Source organism: Mycteria americana, chromosome 1 (genome assembly GCF_035582795.1).
Source record: "Mycteria americana isolate JAX WOST 10 ecotype Jacksonville Zoo and Gardens chromosome 1, USCA_MyAme_1.0, whole genome shotgun sequence".
NCBI classification, from domain to species: Eukaryota; Metazoa; Chordata; class Aves; order Ciconiiformes; family Ciconiidae; genus Mycteria; species Mycteria americana.
In genome coordinates, this window is record NC_134365.1 from 101326642 (window position 1) to 101351227 (window position 24586).

Sequence of the window (24586 nt, forward strand, 5' to 3'; positions counted from 1 at the left end):
CATTTCAAGGCTGGCAATTTTCCCTCTGACTTGGTCCAGAGCCTGTTGAAGCTATTTGCATTGCTTAATAGCTGTATAATGGTCTGGCAAACCCCACAAGAACTGTTTTTCATTGATTTCACATTTTGGTCAGGCCAGAATGCCCCTCCGGTAATCTTGCGGGAAAATGCAACTATGAAAATAAGGAAAGGAAAGGAAAATGAGATGTGATACTTCAAAGGAAAAAGGCAATAGTATGAAGCCATCACAGTTTGCAGAGTGATGGGAATGAATTATTGAACTACTCAAGAGCACATCCAAAATGTTTCTTTAGAGGAATACTGATACTTGAGCTGTTTCTATTTTCAGATAATTAATTACCACTTGGGAGGAGAGAATGAACTGTGTATGTGTAAGCATGTCTGAGAATTTTTTTTTTCGCATTATGATTTGGGCCCATTGGCTTCCCCCAACCTATTTGCATGATTCAAAGTTAATCTGTGCAGCAATTCAACTAAAAGAAAACATTTTTATATACAATCATAGTCACGTGGATTTGTAAGAATTTGCAAAAATATAAGCCTCCTAATCAGAAAGCAGAAACTTGAAACACAGTTTACCAGTACAAGTTTGATTAGCAAATGAGGTCTCGTCAGCTGGTTGCCCCACCACGCGGTGTGTGAGTGGCCCGTGGGCTGGGATTTTGTTGGTTTCAGCAACGTGATCACAGCCGGCAGAAAAAGAAAAAGACAGGTGTAAAAATGACAAAGCAAAAAGGTGCAAAACCAATGACTCAAAACGGCTGTGTGGGCTATTTTTATGTCATCTCAGGTGAGGGCAGAGAGGAATGGGTCAGCCTGTGGGATGGCAGCCCTGTCTTTCCGAGGGAAGGAGAAGGAGAAGGAGAAGGGGAAGGAGCACGGACCTGCGGGGATGGGGGCAACCTCAGTGGAGGAGAGGGGAGACCGAGGCTCTGCTTTTTCCCCGAGGCAACGTATGACCTCGGCCCCGGTTGGGCACTCGGTTTGCTCTGGTCTCCTTACCTGGAAAAAAGACTTGCACTACAGCAGCAGCAGCAGCTCCTGGGTCTCCACTGATTTACACATGGGGTGCAGACCCCTAACTGGGTCCTCTGAGTTGCATGTTGGGGACATTTGTACTACTCGTTGCAGCATGGCTATTGACCTGAGCTCCTTTCCCTGAGCTCAGGTCAGGGCCAGAGTGGCCTTTCCTCCTGCCCCTCGCAGACTGACGGGCATCGAGCGCTCAGCCAGCTTAGAAATCTGGGCTTCTATTCAGGCACTTGCAAAAACCTAACCTTATGGAAACGGCGCTTGTGAAAAACCCAGCCTTGTAACCCTGTTACCCTATCTGCCTGGCAGACCAGCTGGGAAATCTTCGGTTTCTGGCTTTGACATTTTTTGTTCTACCCCCCCCAAATTTTTGTTATTCAGCTGAGTGCTGGAGGGCAGGAAGTTTTTACGAGATGCTTCTTGCCGTATGTGCGGGGAGGGTGAATGTCCCTAGAGTAAGACCGAAGCGTATCAAAAAGGGGAAGCTGCGCTCAATGGATCAGTCGCTCGCTCGTCTTGCTGAGGGCACAGCTAAGATGATGGTTGCTTGTCTGCTCCTCTCCAGCATCTGGACCGTTGCGTCAGGTAACTCCCTTCTCTGTCTGTCTGTCTGTCTGTATTGTTCCTGTAAGGGCATTAGGCACCTCGGGGGCTCTGCTAGCCTGCTGTTGCCCTGCTGGGTGCTGCTGTCCCCCCCTCGCATCCCCTGGGGTGACAGGGCACTTGTGGCACTGCACGCGACTGCACCACGCGTGTGGGGCTTCAGACGTGTCACTGCTGGTTGCGTTGACAGCATCCTCTCCTTAATTTACCACCAGTGCATTTATAAGATGCAGACAGATGTATGAATTTATTGCAATTTGCAAATCATAAACCAGGCAAATGTCCAAACGCTCCCAATGACCTGTATGGCTGAAGTTTGATTTCATCTCCTGTTGTGGCTGGGATTTGGGTCAGAGTATGGCACTGATTTGCTTTACCCAGGACAGAATTATTTGTAGTGATGGACATGGTGCTTGTAGGTGTCTGCTCAGGCCACTAAAAGCATGGGTGTGTTACATTTGTTTTTGTAATGAAAAATCATGTAGAAAAGGCTGAAAATGTTTCAAACTAGCTTCCATGGTCATGATTTGTATTCCATACACCGTTATACCATACACACGTGGTAGTGCCTATGGCACTACTGAGCTCTGAACAGCAAAATGACTGGCACAGCTTCACAGCTGGCTTCTTGGTCTCCTGCGGAGATCTGCCTGGCCACGGCCACAGCCACAGCCACCGCGGGGGCAGCAGCGGAGCAAGCTTTGCTGGGCAGGTTAGACAATTGTACCTCTGGGCACTGCAGACAGCCTTGCTCCTCTTTAAAACCTGGGAAGATATTTCCCTTTCTTGTAAATTGAATTACATGTTTTCAGTGCTGTAACTGTCCCTGCTGATATCTCCCTTCCCATGCTGATGTACACAAATAAACTTTAAAAACTGTTATCCTGAGAGGACTGTGGAGCTGAGCTGTCAAACCTTGGAGCATCCACTTTGATTGCCTGTCCCCTTAATAGTTTTTCCACATGTGTCTGTGAATCGGAAGAGGAGACTGATTTTTTTCTTTTTTTTTTTTTTTTCCCCCTGGAGACCTTTAATACCATGGCATTTATGCTATGAAAGTTTTCCATCTGTGGGCCTTCAGCAGGGTCTCAGCTGCTTCCCAGCTGCACAGCCTCAAGCCTGAGATAGCAGGACGGATGCAGTTTGCCTCTGGTCCTCCCTACTTTCCTTTTTCCTTCTGGTTTTCTGTTCTCTTGCCAGTCTCTGGCAAATGTGGATGCATGACGTATAGTGATACACATAAGAATTTTTAGCAGCTTTACTGATTTGCTTCTCGCTGCGCTGCAGGAGGGCTCAGAGAGCGGTAATGCACCGGCGGCTGTTTGGGCATTAGCACGGCTGAGTGTTTAGGGAACCTCTCCAGGGGTGCCCGTGGGGGCACCCCTCGGGGGCTGTCACTGGCAGGATGTGTCTCAAGGTTTACGGTAAGGCATTGTAATTGCGTATGGGCTGTCATCTGAGGACCAAGTTGTTTTCCCCGGGAAAAACCTTCCCTGACCACTGATCATTGCTAAATTGCTACGGGAAAGGTGGCTCAGCTTCCTCTCTGGCTCTCCTTCCCTCTCTGGTTTTACCTCTGATGGGAAACCAGTTCAACAGTTCTTTAATTTTCTTCCCCTTTAAGTCAACAACAGTGAGATCCAAAAGCATTTCTGTCTTAGCAGGCAGAAATCAGTCACTCCCGACACTGGAGCTGCCTTTCTCGGTGGTGTTCCCTACAGCACAGGTATCAGGCTGGCGAGATGCTTTGTGTGAGAGTTGTTAGGTCCAGCGAAACTCTCAGGGCAATTCTTTGGGGCTGTGTTTTCATTTTTTCCCTGGATGGAGGAGCAGAGAGACCCTCTGGAGCTGTTCTGCTCAGGAGTGAGGGCAAGAGGCTGGGGGGCCTCTGCTGGGGGTGGGTTGCAGAAGGGTGGTGAGAAATGCTGAGTGCAGCACCTGCTTCTCCCCCAGGCTCCGTGCAGGTGATGCACAGGAAGGTCCAGTCAGTCCAGGCAGGAGGAAACATTACTTTTTCATGCCGGTCGGTCACGAAAGAAGATGTGCTACAAGTGACCTGGCAGAAGGAGATGGATGGGGCTGAAGACAACATAGCGACTTACAGTACGATGAACGGCCAGAAGATAGCGAAGGGCTACGTCGGCCACGTGAGCTTTGCCCACAGTGAGTTACAAGCCTCGGCCATCTCTCTTCATGGAGTCACCCTCCAAGACGAAGGATGCTACAAGTGCATCTTCAACACGTTCCCCTCGGGGGCTGTCACTGGCAGGATGTGTCTCAAGGTTTACGGTAAGGCATTGTAATTGCGTATGGGCTGTCATCTGAGGACCAAGTTGTTTTCCCCGGGAAAAACCTTCCCTGACCACTGATCATTGCTAAATTGCTGCGGGAAAGGTGGCTCAGCTTCCTCTCTGGCTCTCCTTCCCTCTCTGGTTTTACCTCTGATGGGAAACCAGTTCAACAGTTCTTTAATTTTCTTCCCCTTTAAGTCAACAACAGTGAGATCCAAAAGCTGACGTGTAAGCCATGACTTACTCCAAGCCTCCCTGGCCGTGTGCTGTGCTGACAGCTGGCCTGCCGCAGCTGTGGACCCCACGCTCCTCCGCTTCCTTTCACTACTGCTCTCACCTCCTAAACCTGGAAACCAGGCACTTTTTTTCACTCTGCCTTCAGTCTTAAAAATTCAAAATGTTCAAAAGGCAGAGCGGCATATGCATGACCGGAGTACCTGGAAGCTGATTTTGAAGCTGTAGGAAAGATGACAGTAGTTAGGCTGGGCTCAGGAATGGGGTGCAAAAAAAAAAGGCTGAAACACAGCGCAGCTGGTGGGCTGTGCCACATGAGTATCTTGTGCAGGTCAGCATCAATTAGCTTCAAGAAGAGAGTTAAACCAAATCATGAGTCAACGTGGCAATATTTGACACCTCCATATGAAATCGTCAGCTAGCAATTACAAGCTGGAATACAGACAAGCAGATTAACTCAAAAGGAACAAGAGTGAAAAGCTGTTTATCTTTTGAGGGAGGGTCTTGGTTTTCTGCCAGTGAGAAAGCTGAGGCATTAAACGTGCCCTGAGGACACCCTCTTGGCTCTTGACTTTCTGTCAAGACATTAGTGACTCTGCTGTGGGGACGCTGGCCAAAGATCATGTCCCATGTGGAAAATAAAAGTGTCTGGGACCTGCTGCTGGTGGTATGACCCCTGCAGAGTATTTTGTTTATCCCTAGTACCTTCTGCTGACAAAGACACAGACGCGTATGGCCATGCACATACCCATGTGTCAGGAGTCCTCTGCGTGGAAAAAAAGATGCCCCTGGCTTATAGGGAAAAGATGACTTAAGCAGTAGGGGAAGGGAGGGGGGGTGGGAATACGAGGGAAAACCAAGCCTGGAACAAAAGTTCTTTTTCCTCTCCCTTGCGAAAGCTCCTAGAGCAGAAAAGAGAAATTAGGAGAAATTAACTCAATATTTCAGATAGGAAGAGGAAGGTGTTCCTGAAGACACCCAGCCCTGAGTCATTCAGAGGGTAAATGCTGATTATACATTACAGGAAAACATGGAAGTGCCTTGCAGAGGAATCCCATTCTTGTTTACCATGTAAATCCAAACACAGAGTTAGATTTGTTTTGTTTTGTTGTTTTGTTTGGTTTTTTTTATCCAAGCGGGGAAATATTTCCCAAAGTCACCAGCCTTGTGGCTATGATTCATCCTTTAGCAGAGCACTGCTTTAAAAAAAGAACATTTTTCTGCTGCTACACACACTCCCACAGCATTTCTTCCTGCGCCTTGAACTAAAATGCATCCACTGAGAAGGGTTTCACTTCTCTTGTGGGCAGGCACAAGCCCGCTGCTCCTGCTGCACCAGCGTGGGCTCCTGGGCCACTGCCAGGGGCTGGCTCAGGGGGGTCACGGTGGCCTCCCTGAAACACGCTTTATCGAACGTGTCCTGGAGGGTCACCATGAATAAACTGAGTGTACGGCACTGTGACAGAAGATTTTGGTTCACATACGGTGTATTTCATTGAAGTTAATTTACGCGATGCTACTTAAAAGCCACAGTCTTACTCCCTTATTCCCCAACTCATAATGATGGGAACAACTTGTCTGAACAAGCCCGGAGGACTCCCCGAGACGGAGTGCGAAGCCAGCAGGAATCTCCCAAGGCTCAGGGATTCAGGGCAAGGTGAGCAAGCCAGAGTCACCAGCTGAAAATGAAACGCTGCCATGTCTCTGCCCTCAGGAGGGGACTGCCAGGGAGTTTACAAGCTGGTAATTGCCCGATTACAATAGCCTTCCTTCGCAAGAAGGGCTGTTCCAGTGCGGGCACCATCGCTGTGTGACGAAGGGAAGTGAAACCGCATAAGAACTGGATACAACACTGTGAAAAACGAAACAGGTGTGACAGGAGGAATCTCAGACCTGCCTGGCTGAAAACAGCAAACCCAAGAAGAAGCAGAAATTTCCTCCCCTGTAGCAAAACCCATTTTGGAACAGAATAGTTTCAAATGTGCTTGGCGGATCTCTTTGGAACAGCCTGCTCCCCTTCCCCCTCCGTTTTGCTTTGGAAATGTTTTGCTGACCGTCATTGCCAGAGAGGATGAGAATGCAACCCAGGAAGGGGATGGAGTGAGCCGGTGGGAGAGAGGGGGATGTGCCACATGAGGATGGGCAAGACTCGCTGGGTCACACAATTCCCCAGGCGTTTGCTGGGCCATCTTCAGAGACCTTCGGCCCTCACTGTACATGGCACCATTCGCCTGGAAGTCTTGAGCACAGCGGAGAAATGCCATCGCTATTTCTTAGACAGGGAAACTGAGGCACAGTGTTGCTGACGAACACCCATACAGTGGGAAAAGGCTTTCTGTCATCATGAGGCATACTGTAATTCCTAAAATTTTGTATCAGTCTCTCCAAGACCACTGTCAAGCCTTTAAACATAAAAAGCACATCATGACCTGACAGTCCCCCTTTAATTACAGAAGGCCATTACAGATAATCAAAGCTGATGTACTTCACCAGAAAGTCCCTTTTTCAAATACTTGGGAACACTGTCACAGCTCGAATTTGGGAATGTTTGCATTACTGCTCTGCAAGAGCTACTAAGGCAAGTACTTGCGCACAAGGTCTCTTGCAGGTACTTTTTCACTGGAAACAAGTATTTTGATGAAAGGCAAAAGAAGCAGTTAATTTAAGTGTATGCATCAAACATCAACAGTGGGCACACGCTAACAAACTGCAGCAGGACCTTCCTGCAAATGCAAGCGCTCACAGGTTTTGTCTGCATCTGTTACAGACACTTTCTAAGGGGAAGCTCAACCCTACATGATTTTTTTCACATGATAATAATTCCTTGGGGTTCAGTGTGGAAAGAGAGAGGACTGCTTAGTCACAAGAAGAGCAGATGCAGAGTGTATGTGTTTCTGCCAAGATACTGAGCAATTTTTCTCATCCCCTCTGGAAACATGTGTGACAGCTTTCCTTTACTGTTTTGGGATGTTGCAACCTAATATTTGAAGTTAATGCAGTGGGTGGAGATGTTATTTTTATGCATCCCGTGAGCGAAAGAAGAAGTTCAGAGATCATTTATTAATCAAAACATAAACTGTTTGTGACACTTGTCTTTTCATACATGGGAAATTTTGAGAAGTTCCAGCTGAAATCCCCCTACAGACTTTTCTTGTTGATCTCAGAGCAACACTAGTGGGTTTCATCAGCTCTGTGGGGTTTGAGTTTCTGTCCATGGGTGATGCAAAAAATGAGAAATACCCACTTTTTTTCTAGGCAGGCACAACCATAGTAAATAAATGAGGTCTAGCCATAAAAAAAAAAAAAAAAGGCAAAACTGATGGTATACAATGTCTTGCTTCCGCCTTTTGGCAGTTACGGCTTGGAGGATCCAGACAACCTTGTGAGCTGCATCTGGAGTTATACCAGGAGGTTATAGGTGCCGTTATGCATCTGGCACAAGCCTTTTCCCCCTTTCACAGGACCATTTGGTGTCTTCCACACCTCATTCATATGCAAGTCTTCGTTTACCGCCCAAAAGGAAAAAGAATAATTTTTTCCTCAGAAGAATAAACAGGGGTTTTTTTGTTGTTGTTTAAAAGTAGGATCACTAAATGATAGTGATGTGTTTGCTAGTGTTGGGACAAAAATTAATTTCAGCATACATATTGTGCTGACCATGGTTATTTTTGCTATGTAAATAGTAATATACACATGGAGTACTACTAAATATAATAATAGATACTTTTTTAATCAGAGGGCATTCATATTAACTCAGACTTGAATGAAATTAGAATTGCCACTGCACTTAAATGGTTAAAAAAAGTAATATATTCAGAAACAGGGACCTAGAAGTCGAGTGTGGTTTGGACCCCTGTGCCATCAGCACACGCACTGAAGTGGAAGGCAGGCTGCTGAGCTGCCATACGGAAACCTGGGGATTGCACTGCCAAATGGAGCTACATGCCTTTATAGATCTTGGTCTGAGCAAACTGAGCTAATTAGACTGGCTTTGAGCAGAGGCTTGGACTAGATGACCTCGAGAGGTCCTTTCTGACCTCAACTATGGTATGATTTTATGGCCGAGGAATAAATAGGTTATTTTCCACAGGTGACAGGCATGTCCTTACATGTTTGGATCTCCCCTGGAGTTCTATCCAGGCTGAAAACAGCTTCCTGCACTCCTCCCCTTTCCTTATTCCTTGCAAATACAGTTCATATAAATAGGAATGAACAAGCAGGCTTCATGCGAGCGAGTAAGCACTCACTGTAGTTCATCCTTCTTGCTGACTAAGACTAAATATGACAGCATCTGCAAATCTTCTGGGGTGAGAAGGAGTTCAGAAGAAATTATATTTAATGAAGGTTTTGAGGGATACCATGATGCCCCCAAAACCCGACACTAGAGGGAAGAAAATTGCACAAGCACAAAACCTCCACAGGTGAAATTCTGTGGTGTAACCACATACAAATTCACTATTACTGTCTTGCATAAATAGATGCATTTAGTCCTTTGATCCACAAGCCTGCACATCTCAAACAGCAATAAAGCTAATCCTGCAGATACATTTAAGGGAAAAGAACAAGAGTTTTGACTCACTGAAGCAGTTCAGCCCTTTCAGAGAGAGGAGGACATGTGGTTTCATGGTTTCACTACCTGTTGCTCTGTACTTGTCCATAATCAGCACTTCTCAGTTGGGATGCTGCAGTGCTGCCATTAATAACAGAATTGAAACACAGATGCTTCTACTCTCTTGTCCTTTGGTTTTGCCAAGCTCTTCATTTCCAACTGCTGCCTGATCACTTTCATGTTTATTTGTCACTGTTGGCACTTTGGGGAGGGGGAGGCAAGATTAGATATCAAGGTTGTCCTCCAAGATAATGGTAAATACAGATGCTCTTTGCTCAGACGTGAGCAGAAAGTTATGGATTTTGTCACTTTGTATTTTACAGCCATCTCGGACCCCAAAGTGGAGGCTAAGCTTATACACAGTCCAGACAAAGCTGAGGACTCTGAGAAAGTGCTGGGGATGAGCTGCTCAGCAACAGGGAAACCAGCTCCAAAAATCACCTGGCGCCTTCCCAGCATCCTGCAGCAGAAACCAAGGGAGTACCACGTCAGGCTGAGCAACCAGACCGTGACTGTCATCAGCAATTTCACCCACACCCACCCCAAAATCCTTCAGGAGTATCCCATCGCCTGTGTGATCCAACACCCCTCTCTAAACGTGACCCTGCTCCTGCCGATGGACACCGTGGTGCAGGGTCAGTATGCAACACTGCTCCTGCCCTGGCGCGGGGAGGAGACCGCGAAACACCTCCTGGGGTAGATCAGGAAACTCCTCCGAGGGTCGGGGGGCAGGTGGGGAAGGCAGCTGGAAGAGCAGCCAAGGCTGGGCTGGGGAGGGACGGAAGAGGTGCCAAGGAGCATCCAAACACCCTTGGAGATGGCATGCAACGTCTTACCGCTTGTCGGGTGCCCTGCACGCTGTGATGTGCCCCAACCTCCCTGCCCCTGCCGAGGACTTGCAGGGTTTCCCTGTCACATAGCCTGATGCACCAAGAGGACGTGCGGCTTTGGGTAACTCGGAGGGGCTGGGTGCCACACGCCCAACCGTGGCATCAGACCCCAAATACAGGTCTGCTGGTGGTGCCGCTTGGGTGCCTGCTGGCATGTGCCCCTATCTGCCCCGTTTCACCCCGGGGACTGGCCAAGGAATGTCTGAAATGGGTTTGGGTTGTTTTATTTTCTTCATGCACCAACTGAGCACCCGCTGCTTTCCCCGCAGGTCTGGACAGCAGCGTGGCACCAGCCATTGCCATTGCAGTGGGGGTGCTGGTCCCTCTGACTTCCCTCCTCCTTCTCGCCTGCCTCCTCCACCGCTGCCTCAGGCACCTGCGTGACCCGGAGAGAAACCCAGCCTGGCCGTGCTGGGTAGGTCTGCCTTTCGCCGGGCTGCTGCAGGGCTCACCCACACCGGCTGCGGGGCTCGCCGCTGGGACCCGGCTCTGCCCGGCCATGCCGGAGCTGGCTGCACGCTGCCTAGCCCAGGCTGCACCTGGGCCAGGGAGGGACGAAGGGATCAGCCCCCAGCCAGGCAGCCGGGCAGCAGCACGCTGGGAAGGGGAAACCTGAAGGTGCTTAGCCAGGCCCATAGGCGCCCGACAGTGATGACAGCTAGAAAACATTCACTTTCTCAATGACAAGACACGCTGCGGGACAAGCGTCGCTCTGTTACTTTTGTGCATATTGATGCACAAAATAGTTGTGCAAGCAGTGGCCGTACCCTTGCACCGTTCTTCTGCGTCTCCTAAAGTAACCTCCCTCTGGCACGGCCAGCGCAGCTTGTGGAGGAGGCAGCTTCGAGGACACGTCTCAAACAAAATGGGGTCTTTAGAGGAAGAGCGTGCCTCTGTGTGGAAAGCCCAGGGTGCTGCACTGCGGCAGGGGCCGGGGAGCTGCTGGTTGTCCACTGAGGCCATGCTGGCACAGGGGGTGAAGGAGGCAAGCTCGAGGCGGGGGTAAACTGAGTAAGGTGGCATCGTTTCAGAAAATCGCAGCCCAGTTTTGTGCTGAAGGCACTTCCGCCTCCTCGCGGGATAAGCCCAGAGCATGCACCCTTACTTTTAATGGGTGTTTTGGAGACAAAAAGCAGTAGGAGGAAATGTGATACACGTCTTCCTCCACGGGTGCCATGCCGCTAGGTCTAAGCTGGAGCCTGCTGGGGGAGTTGCGAGGGGAAAACTTTAGTCTCCCCTCACACAGAGAGATGCAAGGACCCATTTGGTAACGCACACGGCCTGGATCTTTACGCCTGCGCTTAAAATACCCATATATTTTGAAGAAGGAAAAAAACCCAACAATCTCTGTTCTGTTAGGTCCTTCCTGCCTGCACCAACGCCAAGAAGCGCGGGCAGTACGGAGCTGCGGGCGGGTGGGCTCCCGCAGTGCCCCCCAGCCCTGGCGCAGCGCTGAACGCCTGAGCAGCTGCCTGCCCTACGCGCGTGAGAGAGGAACTTCTTGCAACGGCACCTCGGGCTTCCAAGCAGACCTGCTGTGACTTCGCTCCAAGGGAAATACAAAAAAAGGACTTCTTATAACAGACATTTATTTATTTTGTTACACTATAACGTTCCGTTTCATAGAAAAAAGCTGTAAATTATTTATTTGAGACTCAGAGTGTCCGCAGGGATCAGCATAATGAAACTCGTGTTTTGTAACTTCTGGGATTTTGAAAGTTATGTTTATTCCTTTCTGATATTTTAACATTGCAAGCTCAAAACTGGGCGGGGGACTGTCTGAAACAGGGCAGCATTTTGTAGGGCTGCTGGCCTGGGAGGTGTTGCCGATGGGCCAGAGGAGACCCCAGCCAGGAGCCGGGGTGCAGAAAACCCACGGAGCAGTCTAGCACGCTGCTGTGAGCTTCAGGTGTTGAACCTGTTCCCCAAAGGGCACGAGAGATCAGGCCAAGACTGCAGCCAGCCTGAACTTGTAACCGAGGCACCAGGAGCAACAGGCTTCAAGCCAGAAGTCATCAGATGTGAGGAAGTTGCCAACACCAACTTCCACCAGCCCTTCCTAGAAAGTAATGCAACAGCAAAGGGCACATAGATGTTTCCTTCTCCCCTCTTCTTCTTCTGTGGTTTCCACAGCCCCCTTCTTAATTTCCCTAATCCATCACAGCTGCCTTGTGTTTCCAGGCATCCCACCCATCTGCAGGAGGACGTAGGGAAATAAAAGGGCAGCTGAAGGGGCAGCAGGCTGCCTGGTGGATTTTGTGTATGTCATGGTGTGGAGGCAGGTGAGCGCAGGGAGAAGCAGGAGGCTGGTAGGAGAGAGGGGGTGGATGCCGCACATGGGCAGATACACACCAGCACAGGGCAATAAGTGTTACCTATTGCTAAAATTCATTGCTTATAACCTGTAGGTCAGTTCCGAGCAGTTCTCCTGTAATTCCCTGCATCCCACCCTATGCCCATGAAATCTTTCCTTGTAGACCCATGGAAGGAGAAATGAGCCTACTCGGTTGGTGTGGTCTTGTGGGCAGCATGAAGACAGCCAGTGCAGAATGTTTCCTTTCCTCCTGGCTTCCTGGAACAAGTGCATGTCATCTGGTTTTTCCTCGCCCATCTATTTCAGATGTGCATCCCAGATGAATCAGGCTGAGTTGTAGTCAAAAAGTTAAGTAACCTAAAATGAAAGCGAGTGGGTGAGCTGAGAATGAATAAACCCAGTCCTTGTCACAAAATGCTTTTTTAGGCTCCCTAATGCTTAGTAATAGCGCAGCTGGTGAGCGCAGGGAAAGAGGAACTGGCTGCAACCGTCGCAATCGGGAATTTTTCTCCTGAGCCCCATAATTACTGAAGGAGGAAGCGCATTTTGTCCAAGCTTTCCTGCCATTGCAGCTTAATTTCCCCCTCCTCTGTGAGGGAAGGGGTCACGGGAGAAGCAGGTTTTCCCCTGGGGTGGTGGTTTGTGGTGGGCAGGGTGCTGGCGAGAGGGCAGGGCTCAGCCCCTGGCACCCCTCCCGAACGGGCTGCGCAGCGCCAGCCCTCGCCATTCAGCAGGGTCCACGCTTGCGCTTCAGGGGGTTTTGGGGAGAGGATTTTTTGAGTTTTAAAAGAAGGTTTCCACTCATGTTTAAACTAATGGGTCTTCTATTAAAAAAGAGAAATTAGTCTCTTGCAGAAACAGGGAGTCTGGACGTGGGTAATGAAAAGGATTTTCAGAGGGAAGAGAGGAAGGCACAAAGCTGGCAAGAAACCTTTATAAACCCAGGAAGATTGCAGAGATTACCCATTATTATTTTCTACAAGCTGATCATCTGGAGGGGGGAAAAGCAGAGTTTGGAGTCATGAAAGTATCTGTTTACGTGCAGGACTGTAATTTCTTTTTAGCTGAATTTACTATTTAGCTGAATGTCAAATTGTGAAAAGCCTTTGTAGGTTTCTGCTTACAAGCACGATAGCACTAGAGACCGAGTGAAAGACAAAGATGTGGTAGCTTACAAGCAAACTACTGTACAAGAAATGAAGAGGTTGTTGATTTATTTGTCTCTCACAGTATCAGAATGAGAACACCAAATGACATCCAAAGGCAGAACACTTAAAATCAATACATGTATTTGCCTTTGTGCTATACAAAGCCAGCTGCTAAAATGCAATGCCATAAAATGCTATATGCTAGTGCTGTGGAGTTTGGCTTCATGTAGCAATGAAATGAATGTAAGCGTACAGACTATGTATAATTAACTGGCTGTTAGCTGGAAAAAAAAAAAAGTACGTAATAGATGCAAACCACCTTTCAGGGAACAAACAAGCATGTGACTGAGGGGATCAGAAGTTTTTGCTGTGGGTGAATAACATCCTAACTGCTGTTCTGAGGTTTCTTTGTGATTATCTTGTGCTTGTCTGTCCAGTTATCTCTGTTAACAATTTGGCAGTAATTCTTTAGAGGTTATATTTCAGATGGGTTTATACAGATACTTAATATTTAGTTTAATAAATAGTAGCTGGGGTATGAAATGTTGCAAATTTTGAATAGGTCTCGAGAAGTAAGAAATTAAAGTGGAATGCACTGCTCTATTTTGCTGCTCCAGTATGAGTGATATGAAGCAGGTTAACTTTGTAAGTGAATGGAAGCAGAGCATATTTTCAAAGTTTACTCTACAAGAATGTTCTGAGCTACTATTGCCACCACCAAAAAAAACCCCACACCGCAGAAAGCCTAGGTTTTTTCCTGTCTTGTGGCTGGGCAGTTATTGGTCTGACCCAACCCTGCCTTCGGCCACCTCCTGTCGCTGCAACTTGTCCAGCCCAGGGCAACAGTGGTGTTGATGCAAGGCATCATTTTTTCCTAACAGATGGAAAGAGAGCAAGTGGGAATGCCACCCTCCTGCTTGCCTCTTCCTTGGGTAAAACTGGCTCTGGGTAACGTGTTTCTCTCTGCAAAGCAAACGGGATTATTTAGCCTGCACCTCTCGGCTCTGGGATCCTTTGATCTTGACATTAGCCAGCCTGGGTTAAGGTTTTAACTCATGTAGGACCTTAAGACAGTGTCCTTTTAAACTGTGTATTTTATATTTATATATATTGGTATATCCTAAAGGGTCCTCAGGCTGTATAAAATGTCCAGGTTCCTGTTTTGGCATGCCAGGCCGTTTCAGAGATGTCCCATATTGGTATTTGTCTCTGCCTGGGCACCGGGTTCCCGGTTCTGAGAGAGCAGTAGGGTGTAAAGGAATCGCCCCAGCAGTTCTGGCTGAACATGTGACTTTGAAATGTAGCTGAAATGCTGCCCTTAGACATTTTACAAGTCACTGGCTGAAATAGGAAGAATACTTTTTTCTGAAACCACTGCTGGCAGAGGCATGGGACTAAATCCACCCAGTGAAAAGGAACTTTGTTTTGGTGATAGAAGATTGAAAGCATCATTCATCATTTCTCTGTTGTGTGACCCTGGGGGAATGATTCATCTACTAAATACCACACCAGTAAATTTTCTTATGAAGTCAGATATAGAAGAAAATATAACCTATTGTTTTTTGTTTAGTTTTCAGCATTGAGCCCTTGCAAACCAGCTGAAATAAGAGAATTGCACTAATTGAGTGCATTTTTCTCTTTCAAAAATGAGACTATTGAACCAGGCAGATAAAAATCAAGCATATTTTTGTTTTCACTCTTGGTATACCAGAAATTACTCATATTTTGGAAGCTATACAAAGGGCCTTCTCATATCTCTGCTGCTTTCATCTTTGCTCATATAAAGCTGTGTGTGAAAGGAGCACTGAACTCTTGTCCAAGCTGTTTGTTGATGGGCTCTGTTGTAGTCTGCTCAGCTTTGAAAAAAGCCATCTGAAATTTCTGGGAAGCCTGAGGGAATGCTCAGTCTAATGCAATGAAAAGCTTGCAGAAAAAAACCCCTACACTTTTAGACTAAAAATTAGAGATTTCTTTTTTCAATCAGAATATTTTATTTGATATTATACTTCAAATAAATTACAGAATGTCCAGCAGCTCATCATAAACACCCACGGTTACATTTTAGGCTCAAAGAAACCAGTTTGCCCTGAGCCCTCCTTGTCTACAGGAATGTAGCTATTTTCATAAGTGAGATTGTAGTGAGTTTTTAGCTGCCTATCAGCTGAGTAAAAAGAAATGTCTTTGTTTGCTACAGTTTTTCTCTAAATACCAGAACCTATACCCAAAGAGAAGAAAAGGGGGAATGTCCTTGTATAGTTTTCTGAAGATCTTTGCATATCTACTTCAGAACAGTTAATTTTAAGGGTATTAACTGTAGGCTGTCTCCTTTCTAGAAAGGATTTATTAATAGAAGCAAGGTATCAGTTTTCTACTCAATGCTTCAGTATTTATCTATGTAAATAACATAGATAAATCCAACATTTCTTTCTGAAAATCTTTACAATAAAGATTTCTGACCACATCAAGATAATCAGAAAGCATTCTTCAGAGTCTAGCTCAGGCTGCATGGGGAAACCAAGGCCTCGCTGCATCACCAACAGAAAGTGCTGAGCTCCCTGCAGGCTCCTCTGGGGTGGAAACCTTCTGACTAGGATGCAAAAGAAGGGGGGCCAAATCCTGTGCCATGGCTAATAACATCCCAGCCCGAAGTGGGGTGATGCACCAGGCTCTCCAGTGCGCTCTGTCCCAGCAGAAGGAACTTGTGGTCATCGTGCAGTTTTAACTCCTCTAGTCTCAGGTTTATGACACTGTATCATTCTGTTATGGAACTGGCAGACATGGATTTGGAAGCCAACTTGGAAAAACTGAAGCCAGAAGCCCCCAGGAAACAGCATCAGTGTTTTGCTAGTGGGACAGATGTTTTTTCCTGAAAGGTGAGTGAGGATGTCTGCAGACCCTCTACTTGATTCTCTACAGCTTCCTTCATTCCTTTAGCACATTTCTTCTTCCTTTGCTCTTTTTCTGGGGCGTGGGATCCAGACCTGATGTTGTACTATCAACCAGTGCAATACCTCTGCTGCAAACAATAGAAAGTTTGTCCTTTGCTTTGCTGTTACTTGACCCAGCCACGTAGTTTGCCTCTCCTGGTCTGTTCAAGGTTGTTTCCTCTCCCTAATGTTATTCCATTTCATCATACCTTTGAAGATGCTGTCCTCTTGCCTGGATCACCCCTCCACTGCTGGGCACCCCTTGCCCTTCTCCATCCAGGGTTGTCATGGGGCTGAGCGGGGAAGTAGGAGTTAGGAAGGAAGGAGGGAAGGAGAGGGGACCAGGGCAAAAGGGCACACGCAGAGCCTGAGGGCAAGAGAGAAGGGGCTCTGAGTGGAGCCAAGTGGGGGAATGATTTCCCTGGGAAATCTTTCAGGTTAGCAATTTGTTAGAAAACAAGTCCTTAGGACTTGGTTGCTTCCAGGAGAAACACTTCTCACAAGACTAGCTTTGCAATGAGAATGTTATCTGGGATCTATATCGCTCTGTGGCCTCTCACTTCTGCACGGCATTAGCAGCCTAATTGCCTTGAGAAGTTTGGCCAGTTTGACAACCAAGCTACACAGAAAATGTGCCAAGAGCTTGGGAAAAGGAATTTGAGGAGTGCTTGGAAAGCGTACCACTTAAATGCATGAGCAGGTGTCCTGTTTTCCAAAGTCTGCAGCGTTAATTAGTGATGGACAGTCCCTTTTTGCCCCTCGGTTGGTGCCAGCTGGTGTATGACATGAGACTGGCTAGGGGTAATGCAGCCAGGGAAGGAGAGGGCTGGGCACAGCTGGGAGCTGATGCTTCAGGAGGGAGAAGGCACTGGGTATCATACTCCACGTTCCCCAGTTGGCTTCTGATCAAAAGTATAAAATCCCCATAACTTCCTAACGGAAGCAAACATGCTACCAACAGGAAACACGGTAGGGTGAACACTTTCGGTGATAACCTGCTCTCAGATTGTCTGCACGGCGTCTGCCGGGATGATGTCTGCCCCTCTTGGCTCAGCAGCCAGCATGTCTGGGCTTGCAGCCAGGAGTGAGCCCACATTTCCTTTCCTCCTCACTCTTTTGTCTACAGGTTGTGACCAGGAACAGGGTGCCCCTTGGGCTCTGGCAGAACTGAGAACAAGAAACATGAATCAACAGAAAGGGGGAGAAAATTAAAGTGCTGTAAAACTGCTGATGAACTGTCTTTCTCTTCACTAGTAATTCTCCTCTTCGGCATCAGCGGAAACAGCAAAACTAAAGCTTGAAAAAGAGAGTGGTCCCCAGAAAGTCATCTTTTCAATTTAATCCTAGGGAAGTTCTGCAGACTTTAATTTTTTTTTCTTCAGAAAATGAGAATTAATTAATTAAGGTCAGACTCGCCAGTACTTACAGTCCAAACATGCTGCTTTATCTGAAAAGTTGAAAGCATTGAGGTCTGGCTTGGACAAGCAGTCCTCCAGGATAGTTCTTTTTAAACAAACAACTGTACCTTCCAGGACCTTTGAGAAATGCCTGAAAAGAGAAAACCACTTTCTGTGGAAAAGCCAGTTTCTTTTTGTGTGTGAAGATCAGGAACTACATAAAGTAAAAGTCAGGGAGGAGGGATGTGGGAAACAAGAAGTTGAACAGATTCTGTTTCAATAATCTGACCTTTTACCAGGACCTTTTAGAGGTGCAAGTGCCATTTTTGTATGTTGTTATTTTGTATGTGAGCAGGTGGGGGCATGTTTTGCCCCACAGCACACAGTTGGCCGGTAAGATCCTTGCCCTGTTAAAAAAGCAGTGAGATTCAGAGGGTAAAGGTTGTTGCTGTAATAAAAATACCCAAGCCCATTTTGCTGCCTGGATAATGAAGAGTTTCTCAAAGGGGAGAAGCGGGCACAATTTAAGAAGATTGCACCAACCTCTCCTCTCACATAGGAAAGAAACTGAAGATACACCTCCACAAAACCCTTTGTGTGTGACCCTGTACTGGTGCCTGCCCTTGGGTCTGCCTTCCCATCTCCAGCCAGGCTCTGGGGACCAGTGAGAGAGGAGCAGATCTGCTCTGCTCTGTCTACTGTATCTGGGGTGCAAGATCCACATTGCAGTGGTATTTGTGTTGGGTGCTTAGCGCTAGCTAGGGCTGGGTGTTTGCTTGGGGCAGTGAGCTCATGTCCCCACGCGGCTGCCCACGTGCATTAAGCATGTTCACCTCCACTGCTCTTTGGCCCTCCTAACCCAGGAAAGTCCCTGTGTGACCTCTGCAGCATTAGCTGCATCCTCTCTTGTCCTTGTCCTCCCTTTCTTGTCTCAAGTTGCTTCTGCAAGGATCTCTGATGCTTGTTTTGTTGAGATTTTTTGGTTTGTCAATAAAGCACCCCAATTTGGTTGGCAATTCTGACTGTGGGAAAGGGAACATAAATGAGTTGCCATGGCTTTCTCTGCTATGTGACATAGAGTTTGCTGAGGACCATCACTTAGCAGGCCCTGGGGGCTCGCCCTGAGTCACAGAGAGATGGGTCCCAAATGCTCCTGTCTGGTTGCTCCCCTGGGATAAAGCAGCCCCTTCTGCCCAGAGCAGAAGTCTGGGAAAGAGGAGACTGAGATGGGAGCCAGCATCAGAGGAAAGAGATGATAGAGCCAGGGAAGGGGAGAGAAGCTGAAAATCCCTGAGGGACCCTGTGGAAAGGCTCTTGACACGGTGGTGTGCACTGGTTTCACTTCCCTGCTCTTTGCCTGTGGTACAAGCTGGTAATGAGAGGCTGGATGGAGCCCCTTCCCCTAACAGAGATGCCAGGAGGGATGTTCTGGAGTCCATCTCACCTTTTTATGAATTAATCTACAAGGTGTGGAGTGGGGAAGTGTAAATCCATGGAAACCTGCAAGAAATTGAAAACATTATGCTGCCCCTCCTGATGGAGGGAAGAGTCAAATTCATAAATAGCAGAGATGAACACAGACAGAATGTGTATGGTATTTGCTTCTCATATTTTCCTGTAAGAGAGCTTTCTCCCTTTCTTACAGAAAAACCCAGAAAAATTGTATAGAGTATGGTGGATATCCTTCTGTAAATACAACTGGAAACTTCACATGGTGCTTAATTTCACCACTGCATTACCATGTGGCCGGGAGCTGCACTGTGTGGTTTTACAGCAAAACCCCTGGGCGCAAGACCTCACCCCTGTGCCCAGGGGCCCTGTTGCACCCCTGGCTTTCCCCTTCTGGAATTACGTGAGATGCAAACACATTTGGGGTGGGGAGGCTTCAGCCAAACCTGCCCTCTGCAGAGACTCCTTTCATAATCCAATTTGTGGTTTTGGTGTGCTTGCGGGTTGGGGCGAAGCGGTGGTGTGTGCAGGTGTCTCCATGCTGCCCTCTTGGTGGAGAATCATCTCCTTGTTCTTGCTTGTGAGTCCCCTGTGACAGGTCCGGGGGAGGAAAGTGACCTCCCCGAGGAGCCCAGGATCAGTGTCCAGCACAGTGCTCAGCAAGCCGAAGAGGGGGTGATCCACAGGCAGTGCCTCCCTGCCCACCCTTCCTTCCCTGCCAAAGAGAAAGGGAGCAGGAGTTGCCAGGGCCTGTGGCCGCTCGTTTCTTCCCTCTCCACCAGCCACCACCTGCGCTTACCAGGAAGAGCCCACATTTACACCTTGCGAGGTACAAGTCCTTCTGATGGCACTCGTAGCAGAGCTCAGCAGCATGGGGCTAACAAGGGGCAACACCAAGCTTTGCTGCTGGGGGGAAAAAAAAAGGGAAAGCTGTTTATTTCCAGCTCTGGCAACCAGCGCAGTCGGAGAGGGATAAAGTCACGCTGCTAACCCGCAGCCAGTTTGCTGTGATTAATGATTAACATGGTTGACCCAGGAGGAAAGGAAGTGTTCCTGCCTGGCTGGCCTCCAAGGAGTGCTTTTGAAAGGAAGGCGCGAAATCTTTAACGGTCCCCCGGGCATGCCAGCCGCCCTCTGAGGGACGCGGGGAAAGGGGGTGAGCTTTCCTGGGCAATTGCTCTGTCCCGTGATGTTTTCCCCCCTGCTTTGCTGGGCTGAAATCTGCCTGCTGGTGCTCTGCGGAGGCTGCCAGCTGGAGGAGCCGGCAATAGGTGAGTGGAGCACCCTTTCCCTGCACAAGGTTAACTCCGGAGCAGCACCAGACTTTCTTGGCAAGCAGAGAGACCCGGAGGCCATCCTGAATAAAAAATACTAATTGGTAACTGGAACAGTAGCTAGTAATCTGGGGGCTGGTCAGCAGCAAAATCAGAAAATGCAGGTCAGAGAGGGCACAGGGCAGTTTGTCTTTGCACCGAAGCTGTATTTTCAGCCTATATATTCCCTTTCCTTGTAAGCGTTGCTAAGTTCCTCAGCGCAAGGGATGGAGCAGGTTTGCATTTCCAGTGCACGTCTGGGCGGTGCACGCTTCTGTCGGGAGAGGCTGGGGCAGGGGGATATCCCTCTGCAGCCATTTGCACTGCCTTCCAGCTGCGGGGTGCCCTGGGCTGCTCTGCCTCCCCCCGCATCCCTGCAGGTGCTGGCGAGAGGGGAGCAGGGACGCTCTCGGGAGCAAGAGCTGCTTTTGCTCAGTGGTTGCTGTGTGTCAGGTCTGTAGAGGACCTCTGAGCTCCCGGGAACAAAGGCGAGCTAAGAGTAACGCACTGGGAAGAAGCAGGCAGACAAGCCCAGGGCTCAAGTTTGCTGTGCTTGCTAAGGAGCCTGCCTGCCCTCTGTTCCCGTGCTGCCTTCCTCCTCACCATGGGAAATGTACAGCATAGGCTAATGATGTGACGGCCACTCATGAGACCAAGGTGTCTGAGGTCTCCTGGTGTGCCACATGGCCCCATGGTGGAGTTCCTTGCTCCAGTGCTCTGCAAGGTGGGAACACTGTGACTGGATGCTTCAAGGCACTGTAGCCTTCCCCAAGTGAATTGCTTTTCCTCTTTCTCTGATTTTGGGGTTTGCTTCATTCCTAGGTTTGAAGGAAGCTGTGAAATCTCATAGCGTTATTGCAGCAACCCTTGGGGGAGAGGCAAATTTCTATTGCAACTTCTCGCTCTCGATGGATGTTTTGCAAGTCACCTGGCAGAAGAAAAATGGGTCTTCCTTCCAGAACATAGCCACCTACAGCCCAAACCATGGGCTGAGGCTGATAGGGTCATTTCAGAAGAAGGTGCGTTTCACTAGAGCAACCCTGAAGGCCTCAGCTATCACGCTCCAAAATCTCACATTTGAGGATGAGTCCTATTACAGATGCATTTTCAACGTGTTCCCTCATGGCTCTTTCAGCAAAGATATATGCCTCAACATCCAAAGTAAGTTTTCCATTAACACTTTCTCACTTTCTGGCACTCAGCACAGGTCTGATGTAGTCAGGAGGTGGGTAAGGCATTATCCCCTCCACCGCATGGAGACTTTCCATGCAGCAGCATCTCCTTGGTGGATAGTTTCCAGAATTACCACACCTTTCCTCAGAGGAGGTGAAGGTAAATAAGCCAGGAGATGCTTTTGGGTAAGAACCCCCGTACAAAGAGGTGAGCCATTCAGCTTTGACCGTAAACTCGCCACAGTGTGTAAAAAGTACCTTCTCTCTTCGCTCTTAGCAATTTCTGAGCTAACAGTGGAATATGATTCCCACCTGCCCACCGAGGGTCTCCTCACCGCAGTTTGCTCAGCAACAGGAAAGCCTGCCCCCAAAATCACCTGGCTGGATGAGAGAGACCTGGATGAGTCCCCTGAAATACACCACGTCCAAAACGCAAACGGAACAGTAACGGTGGCAAACAGACTTACCTTCTCTGCCAACCACCTCCGTGCCTTGGCCTGCTTTGTTGACCACCCGCAGGGAAGAAAAATGAAGGCAGTTTACCTGGAAAAAGGAAGGGAAGGTATGCTGTGTTTGTATGGAGAGGTGCAGCAGGTAGTGGGGAACGCTTAGGAAATGATGTGCAGTTGTGGGAGTGGAGATTGTACTTACATAGGTCTCACTAGACATTTTTCTGAGAGTTCAAACCTCATGCTAGATGAAGATTTCATTATTTGAAACCATCCAGAAGACTCCTCCCTGTGGTACCTTTGCATCTGTGTGGTGGGTGTGTGCATATATATATATACACACATATATAAAATAAATATGTAGATTTGTGTGTACATATGTATGTATGTCTCTGTATGTTTGTATTTCTACATAATCACTGATTTAGAGCAGATGCGATCAGCTCTCCAGCAGTATCTACAGCTGAGGCGTACCAGCAGAGCAGGCCCCTGGCTGTCGAATGCTGGGGAACAACATTTCACACGAAGGTCTTGCAGGAGGGTATGTCTCAGGAAGGATGGAAGACTTTCCTCATGATAAAACTTCTTCATACAGAAAGAGAAACACAAATAGTTCAGGAGTAAAATGCTGGGGTTTGGTTCCCCCCATACCAGGGAAATGTGAGACATTATCAGTATTTATTTAAAAATAAAATAATTCCTCACCTACCACAGTGTTACGTTGTTACGCTGTTCCTTTCTCTTCTTCAAAGAAAAAATGAGCAGAAACTGATGAATCTTTCACTTCAGTCCCAACCTCTGAAAGAGGACATGAGAAACATGTTGATATCCCTCTATGTTCTGTGTGAACTTACTGGTTTCTTTTTGTAGGTGTTCAGAAGACCATAGTCATCATGGTGGTCTTAATAGCTGTGGTGTTCTTAGCAATCTTGGTACATTGCATCATGAGACTAATCAACAGAAAAAGGAAAAAGTAAGAATAATTTCCATTTTCTTGCAAATGACATGGCTTGCCTGTGTTCACCTTGCAATTTGCCTTTCTGTTTCCTGTTGGTGTTTTTATATACCTGCCTTGGAAACTTATCCAGGTGGTAACAGCACCTTTAAAATAGCAAGGTTCACTCTAAATGCCAGGAGGTTTCTAAGCATTATGTGACTAATTAATGTTTTGGGGTTTTTTTTCAGACTGAAGAGACGTAGTGCACCCAGAACACCTGCAGAGAAGAAAGGCTTACAGCAAGACCTAAGCGAGAAAGCCATGAGCCTCCACACGCCAAAGGACCAGCATGTCGTTTATCAAAATGAGGTAATGGAAATGCCCAAGGCTTCCAGTAATTACATCCTTCAGAAGCCTTGGCAACACTTACCAGAAATGTGACAAAACCCTTCCATTGAGAGCTGGGGTCCGTTCCTGCTGCCATGTCTTTGCTGCATGGGACAGCCACACGGGGTAGATGACACCACACATGCCCCATCTAACCTCCAGCAATGCTGGGGAAGGTCTGGAGCGTGAAGGAGAAAAATTAGTCAACAGTTAGGTGGAAAGGCATGGAAGAGGTACTGGAAATGCCCAGGAGGCAGATGGGATGTCCCTTCTGGACAAAGGCAAGGGAGCTTTGCAGAGCTCCAGCGCTGTAACTTGCAGCCTCCTGCAGAAGTTTCCCCAGAAAAGTCTGCCCTGCCCTGCCGGTCACGCAGGCATGAAGGTGCTCTGGAGGGCTGGTGGCATCCACAGACAAAACCAGTAAGTGATCACAGCTGGGAGTCACCCCCACTAACCACTTTCCTCTGACCTCCCACAGGTTCCCTGTTTTCCTTGCAAGCTCTTGCTAGTCCTGTGCTGTGAATGGGAGCCCTCTTGTCTTCTCATCACTTCTCTCTGCCAGATAACGTAGAGCTTTGTCGTGGTTACCACACCACTGTGCTGGGTCTTTTGCAGGAACAGACACCAGACTCCTCACCTCACAAAAGGCGACCGGGTCTGAAGAGACACCTGAGAGAGAAAAAAAACCACAGGCCCTTGCGTTCAGAGGAAGCGGAGAACCTGAACAGCAACGTCCCCGGCGTGTTTGAGAGGGGACCTGTTGGGTTATGCGTCAAGGAGCTCGGCTGCACACCAGTGAAGGAGGACAGAGAGGCAATGGCAGGTGGGGGAGTCCAAATAACACCCCAGCCCAGCACAGGAAGGAGAGCCATCAGCCCTCTAAAGGCCCACCTCCACAAGCCCAGAGGAGCACAGGGGCCCAAGGGCAGGTGGGGAGTCCCAACTAAGGACTCGGTGGAAGGGGCACCTTGCCCAGACCCCTCCCAGGGATGTCCCAGGAAATCCTCAGCCCCAGGGTCTGGGTGTGAAACCCATCCAGATGAGTCACCAGTGGAGCACCTTTCAAACTGAGGGGGTCACTGCCTAAAGGGGTACGGACACGTGATGGGATGCAGGGGAAGAACATTTTGTGATTGCACAGGACTTATTATGGGATGCTTAGAGGAGGAACCAAGGGTGAGAAAGGGAGGAATCAAGGGGATTTGGGGATGGAAAAGCCTGGGAAAATGGAGGGATAAAAGGGTTTGGTCACATGTATGTGGGAGGCTGGTCAGTACGCTTGTCTGGCCGTGCCCAGCGCCTGGTCACCATGGTCTGTCCTGTCTTCTCATTAAACTCTATTTCTAACTCTTTTCCTGGGTGAGGGACTCCCTCGCTGGTGCGCATGTACATATGGGGGCCTGGTGCTAGCAGC

General features: G+C 48.2%; 2 protein-coding genes across 3 annotated transcripts; both read left to right on the plus strand.

Annotated features, from left to right (window-relative positions):
- The first annotated feature begins 1310 nt into the window (after positions 1-1310).
- LOC142404822 (OX-2 membrane glycoprotein-like) lies at positions 1311-11996 on the plus strand. 2 transcript variants are annotated; one of them, XM_075491823.1, is made up of 5 exons: positions 1318-1637; positions 3609-3944; positions 9113-9424; positions 9949-10094; positions 11039-11996. In XM_075491823.1, the coding sequence occupies exons 1-5, from the start codon at positions 1466-1468 to the stop codon at positions 11141-11143; spliced, it is 1071 nt and encodes a 356-aa protein (XP_075347938.1). In that variant the 5' UTR covers positions 1318-1465; the 3' UTR covers positions 11144-11996. The 2 variants fall into 2 exon arrangements, with proteins under 2 accessions (XP_075347939.1, XP_075347938.1); XM_075491824.1 differs by lacking the exon at positions 11039-11996 and having other exon boundaries at positions 1311-1637; positions 9949-11023.
- An 8107-nt stretch (positions 11997-20103) lies between these two features.
- LOC142405829 (uncharacterized) lies at positions 20104-24243 on the plus strand. The gene is made up of 6 exons (XM_075493928.1): positions 20104-20185; positions 21050-21388; positions 21677-21961; positions 22719-22821; positions 23034-23154; positions 23788-24243. Exons 1-6 carry the CDS (start codon positions 20104-20106, stop codon positions 24241-24243), a joined length of 1386 nt encoding a protein of 461 aa, XP_075350043.1.
- The last annotated feature ends 343 nt before the right edge of the window (positions 24244-24586 follow it).

What these genes read in the sequence shown, in the direction of transcription:
- LOC142405829 (XM_075493928.1), top strand. Translation starts at nt 20,104, where the DNA reads ATGTTTTCCCCCCTGCTTTGCTGGGCTGAAATCTGCCTGCTGGTGCTC. An exon ending in TATATGCCTCAACATCCAAA is followed by an intron (nt 21,389 to 21,676) that starts GTAAGTTTTCCA and finishes CTTCGCTCTTAG; the next exon opens with CAATTTCTGAGCTAACAGTG. An exon ending in ATCAACAGAAAAAGGAAAAA is followed by an intron (nt 22,822 to 23,033) that starts GTAAGAATAATT and finishes GTTTTTTTTCAG; the next exon opens with ACTGAAGAGACGTAGTGCAC.
- LOC142404822 (XM_075491824.1), top strand. Translation starts at nt 1,466, where the DNA reads ATGCTTCTTGCCGTATGTGCGGGGAGGGTGAATGTCCCTAGAGTAAGA. An exon ending in CATCTGGACCGTTGCGTCAG is followed by an intron (nt 1,638 to 3,608) that starts GTAACTCCCTTC and finishes CTTCTCCCCCAG; the next exon opens with GCTCCGTGCAGGTGATGCAC. An exon ending in GATGTGTCTCAAGGTTTACG is followed by an intron (nt 3,945 to 9,112) that starts GTAAGGCATTGT and finishes TGTATTTTACAG; the next exon opens with CCATCTCGGACCCCAAAGTG.